Genomic DNA, 5,901 nt, shown 5'->3' on the forward strand with positions numbered 1-5,901 from the left:
CTTGGACTGCAAGAAGATCAAACCAGTCAATCCTAAAAGAAATAAATCTTGAATATTCATTGGAAGGACTGATGCTGAAGCTGAAGCTCCAATACTTTGGCCACCTGATGCGAAGAGCTGACTCACTGGAAAAGACCCTAATTCTGGGAAAGATTGAGGGCAGGAGGAGAAGTGGGCGACAGAGGATGAGATGGTCGGATGGCATCATCAACTCAATGGACATGAGTTTGAACACTCCAGGAGACGGTGAAGGACGAGGAAGCCTGGAGTGTTGCAGTCCATGGGGTCACAAAGAGTCAGAAACGACTGAGTGACCAAACAGCAACTTAGAAATCACAGTCATTAATTAGTAGAGCTTTTGTGATTTAGGATTACCAAATGCGTTCATGAAGATTGAATTCCTGAGTGCATTCAGTAAGATTCACTTATCTTTTTACATCACAACTGAATAAGCTATTTTCACTCCCGCATCTCAGTCTGACTGGCTTCTTAATTTCTTCTCAGCTCTCTCCTGAGACCAGCCCATGAGCAGCTGGCCCTGTGCCCTCAGAGGCAGCAAAGAATCAGGTCGAGGTTTAGGCAGATTACTGACGTCCTAAACTGGCCTCCTAAGGATTCCTAATCCTGGGGCAGCAGCCAGCCAGCAGGCTCAGGGTCACACAAGGTCCTTCCACCCTGTCCCCAGCACCCAGCCAGAGTTGCCATGGCCTCCCTTTTCTCTGGCCGCGTCCTGATCCGAAACAACAGTGACCAGGATGAGCTGGACACAGAGGCTGAGCTCAGCCGTCGACTGGAAAACCGGCTGGTGCTGCTGTTCTTTGGTGCTGGGTCTTGCCCGGAGTGCCAGGCCTTTGCACCCATCCTCCGGGACTTCTTCGTGCGGCTCACAGATGAGTTCTACGTGCTGCGGGCAGCCCAGGTGGCCCTGGTGTACGTGTCCCAGGACCTGACGGAGGAGCAGCAAGACCTGTTCCTCAGGGACATGCCCAAGAAGTGGCTCTTCTTGCCCTTCGAGGATGACCTGAGGAGGTGAGACAAGAGGAGAGGTCAGGGAGGGCTTCCTGGAGGAGGGGCTGTTTCTGCTGAAAGTGAAGTGTTAGTTGCTCAGTCATGTCTGACTCTTTGCAACCCAATAGACCGGAGCCCCCCAGGCTCCTCTGTCCATGAAATTCTCCAGGCAAGAATACTGGAGTGGGTTGCCATGCCCTTCTCCAGGGGATCTTCCCAACTCAGGGATTGAACCCAGGTCTCCCACATTGCAGGCAGATTCTTTATCACTTGAACTACCCAGGAAGACCATTTGCTTATTGGTGTATCTGTTCCATCTGGAGTTGATAAAAGCACCCTCTGTGGGCCAGTCAGGACAGAGAAGTCAGGCGTGGAGATGGGGGAGGGAGGGGCATCTATGCCCATTTCCACCCAGCTGCAGGGGAGTTTACCAAATGTGAAACCAACACTCAAACACTCAAAGAAATACATAATAACAAACTGCAGCCATTCCAAAAGCGAAAGGGAGAGTGTCATGTGAAAATATAACAGGGAGACCTTGCTGAGATTTGGGAGTTGGGGGATGCTTCCCAGAGGAAATGGCTTCAAAGGGAGAACCCCAAGGACAGGGAGGAAAGGAGGGCAAAGAATGAGGAAAGGCAAGGGTTTCCAGGCAGAGGACAGACACAGCACAAAGGCTCAGAGGATTTCAGAGAAAAAACAGCCAGTTCAGGGAGCTGTAACACCAAAAGTAAGAAGCCCCCTGGTACCATCCATGCATGTTAAGTCACTTCAGTCGTGTCCGACTCTTTTGTGACCCTATGGGCTGTAACCATGGGCTGTAGGCATCCTCTGTCCATGGGATTTTCCAGGCAAGAATACTGGAGTGGGTTGTCATGCCCTCCTCCAGGGAATCTTCCCAACCCCAGGATCAATAGAGTCTGTCTCCTGCGTTGGCAGGCGGGTTCTTTACCACTAGCACCCACCTGGGAAGCCAGCAGGCACCGTGTGCAGCAGTGCCCCCAATGTCGCCTAATAAGTGGGCCTGTGATCCTCAGACAGCAGCGGAGCTGAGAGAGAGAGAGGTGGTTGGGTTCAAGCTTTCCAGTGAGCTGCCCGATAAACAGCGTGAACATTTGTGGCTATTTTCAAACTTTCCCCTTTTCTGCAATGAGACTGTCATTCTTTTTATTTATTTTTTGGCTGCACCACATTGCATGCAAGATCTTAGTTCCCCCACCAGGGATCAAACCTATGCTCCCTGCAGTGGAAGCATGAAGTCTTAACCACTAGACCACCAGGGAAGTCTCAGACTTACATTCTTTCTAAGCCCGCAATTTTTACCATGAAAAATTTCCTGCAAGCCACACAGAGCATCCAAGAGGAGAAAAAGAGAAAGATAAGAATAATTTCAAAGATATCAAAAAGTTGGAAAGAGCACATAAAGAACCACATGAAAATTATTCATAGTTTTCTATTTGCTTTATCTCCACTAGTGTGAAGTTTGTGCTGAACCATTTGAAAGTGAGTTGCAGATTTGGGGACATTTTACTGATCTCATCAGTTTTGTTACAAAACTTATAAGTTTCTAGTCATGGAGACCTTTATCGGCTACCCAAGATAATCAGAGTTTGCAAACTTGCTCACTCCCACAGGCTTCTGCAGCAGCTGCTGCTGCTGCTGCTAAGTCGATTCAGTCGTGTCCGACTCCTAGCGACCCCATGGACTGCAGCCTACCAGGCTCCTCCATCCATGGGATTTTCCAGGCAAGAGTACTGCAGCTGAGAAGGCTCCATTCCCCAAAGGGCAAATATCTCCCTCCCGTGGGGCAAGAAATGCCTACTACAAGGGCATCACAGCCAAACACTGACTTTGTTTGGAGCAGGGTCCTCTCAACAACAGGTGGTGCTAGTGGTAAAGAACCTGCCTGTCAATGCAGGAGACGTAAGAGTCGAGGGTTCAATACCTGGGTTGGGAAGATCCCCTGAAGAAGGGGATCTCACAAAGAGTCGGACACCCTTCCCCCAGGCAAGTATCCAGACAGTTTCTACCCACTACCCTTCCTACATACCAGGCTGCCAGATAAAATATAGGACACCCAGGGAAATTCCTTGGTGGTCCATGGGTTAAGACTCCAAACTTCCAATGCAGGGATTGTGGGTTTGATCTCTAGTCAGGGAACTAAGATCCCATAGGCCGCATGAAAGTGAAAGTGAAGTCATTCAGTCATGTCCGACTCTTTGAGACCCCGTGGACTGTAGCCTACCAGGCTCCTCTGTCCACGGCATTTTCCAGGCTAGAGTCCTAGAGTGGGCTGCCATTTCCTTCTCCAGGGGATCTTCCCAACCCAGGGATCAAACCTGGGTCTCTCGCACTGCAGGCAGACGCTTTACCATCTGAGCGATCAGGGAAGCCAAATTAGGCTGCATAGCCAAATTAAAAATAATTTTTAAAAAATAAAACACAGAATACCCAGTTCAATATAAATTTCACATAAGCAATGGCGAATTGGGAGTATAAGTATGTCCCGCATAATTCAAAGATATACTTATAAAAAGTTATTTGTTGTTTACCTGAAATTCCAATTCGTTCACACAGGGTATCCTCTATTTCTAGTTGCTGTCTGGCAACCTATTCCTTTGGGATTTTGCAAGCACTATGTTTCTCTGTGTGAAGGCCAGCAAAAGGGCCACCCGAGAACCCAAATTAAGAACTGTGGATGGATGGGCCCAGCCCTGGCAGCCTCCTTTACTCTATGAAGACTGCATAAGATTCTGGCCTAAATGGGAGATGAAGTCTGGGGTCTCCAGTGGACGGCTTCTGACAGCCCTCCTCTCGTACAGAAAACAAAATCAAGTTCTTCCCATGGCCCTGCACCATGATCAGGGCTGCCCTCCACTCTCTCCCTGATGTCCAGGCCTCTGCACCAGCTGAGCCCTCTGCCTGGGAAAACCTTCCCCTGTTCTCCGCTTCCTCATCCTGCAGATCTCCGCTCCAGGGGCACCTCCTGAGAGAGGCCCTCTCTGGCGCTAAGTCCTTTAGCCAGTTTAATATCTCTTTATGGAATTGATCAATATTTGTTCACTCATCCCATGTGCGTTTTCTGAGCATCTACTCTATGCCCCGCACTGTTTCAGGCACTGGGGACACCCGGGTATCGAGACAGAAATCCGTGCCCCAGTGAAACTGCTTTCTATTATGGGAGAAATGACAACAGGAGAAATCAGCTATGCAGTGTGTTGGGTGCTGAGAGTCGTGGATCAGGCATTGAAATGTAAGGCTGGGTGTCTGCAGCAAACAGCGTCTTAATCCTCAGATGTCTGGGGAGAGCGCTCCAGGTAGAGGACGCGGCCAATGCAAAGGCCCTGTGGTGGGTGCGTGGCCGGGGCGCTGGAGGCACAGCCAGGAGGCCACGGTGGCCCCGGCCTCTCTGGGTTCCTGGGCGTTCCCAGAGACTGCTATGGGACACTTGCACACAGAAGGCGCTCAGTAAGTACTAGGAGGAGGGGTGGAGGGTTCCTCAGCTCAGGATGTAGGACGAGGGTCCGATCGCACTGACCCACCCGCCCCGCAGGGAACTTGGGCGCCAGTTCTCCGTGGAGCGCCTGCCAGCTGTCGTGGTGCTGAAACCCAGCGGGGATGTGCTGACGCTCGACGCGGCCGACGAGATCCGGCGCCTGGGCCCTGCCTGCTTCGCCAACTGGCAGGAGGCGGCTGAGGTGCTGGACCGCAGCTTTCTGCAGCCCGAGGACCTGGACGACCCCGCGCCGCGGAGCCTTACTGAGCCCCTGCGCCGCTGCAAGTACCGCGTAGACCCGGCTGCGCGGGGCGCACGAGGCAGGGGAAGAGCGGGCGGCTCCGGACAGGAGGGCGAGGCCGAGGGCGAGGCCGCGGGACTGTTCTGACCCCTGCGGGGTGGACAGGACTGGGGGTTCTATGATGAAACCTCAAGAGGAAGATTGGGGCGGAGCCGGGGGGAGGGGGAAGCTGGCTGCTCCGATCCTTTCGGAGCGGGGTGCGGGGAACAGAGAGGGGCAGGACTGTGATGAATCCTCCCCCCAACCCCCAAGGGCAAGTGGGACTGGCGGCTGGGGTCTTTTCTGAATCCCCTGTAGGAAAGAACACAAGGATGCGGGGCGGGGGGAGGGGGGAGAGATTCTTTGATGAGCCCTCACCTCCCCCTGATTGAGGGCTGGAGGAGACGGGAGCGACAGAGGATGAGATGGGTGGATGACATCACCGACTAGATGGACGTGAGTTTGAGCAAGTTCCGGGAGTGGGGATGGACAGGGAAGCCTGGCGTGCTGCAGTCCATGGGGTCGGAAAGAGTCAGACACAACTGAGCGACTGAACAACGACAAACCCCTCCTCCCGGTAGTGGGCGGGACCAGAGAGGGGGAAGCTGTTCTGAGCCCCGAGGTGGAAGGCTGGCGGGCAGAGCCAGCAGAATCTCTGAAAAGCCTCAACAAGGCGGGAAGCGGGGACAGGATGAGGGGAGGGAACCTCTCTGAGTTCAGTCCAGGAAGGAGGAGGATGTCCTCGGTGGCTCAGTCGTATCGGACTCTTTTGCGACCCCATGGACTTTGGCCTGCCAGGCTCCTCTGTCCGTGGGATTCTCCAGGCAAGAATACTGGAGTGGGTTGCCATTTCCTATTCCACTGGATCTTTCCAACCCAGAGATCAAACCCACTGTCTCTTACGTCTCCTGCATTGGCAGGCGGATTCTTTACCACTAAGGCCACCTGAGAAGCGCAGGAAGAGGGAGGTTCAGTTCAGTTCAGAGGGAGGGGACCCAGCTTAAAGCCGAACCCCAGGGCTGGGGATGGAAGCTGTCTTTATTCTGAGCCCAGCCCCAGGAGCAGAGGGGCCGTAGGGGTGGGGCTGCTCTGAGCTACCCGGATGCGGAAGAAAAGC

At 53.1% G+C, this 5,901-nt stretch overlaps 1 protein-coding gene across 1 annotated transcript; it reads left to right on the plus strand.

The window, feature by feature from the left end:
- Positions 1-703: 703 nt before the first annotated feature.
- On the plus strand, positions 704-4,892 carry NXNL1 (nucleoredoxin like 1). The gene is made up of 2 exons (XM_068980055.1): positions 704-1,029; positions 4,562-4,892. Exons 1-2 carry the CDS (start codon positions 704-706, stop codon positions 4,890-4,892), a joined length of 657 nt encoding a protein of 218 aa, XP_068836156.1.
- The last annotated feature ends 1,009 nt before the right edge of the window (positions 4,893-5,901 follow it).

The sequence above is a fragment of the Capricornis sumatraensis genome, chromosome 9, assembly GCF_032405125.1.
Source record: "Capricornis sumatraensis isolate serow.1 chromosome 9, serow.2, whole genome shotgun sequence".
Lineage (NCBI taxonomy): Eukaryota > Metazoa > Chordata > Mammalia > Artiodactyla > Bovidae > Capricornis > Capricornis sumatraensis.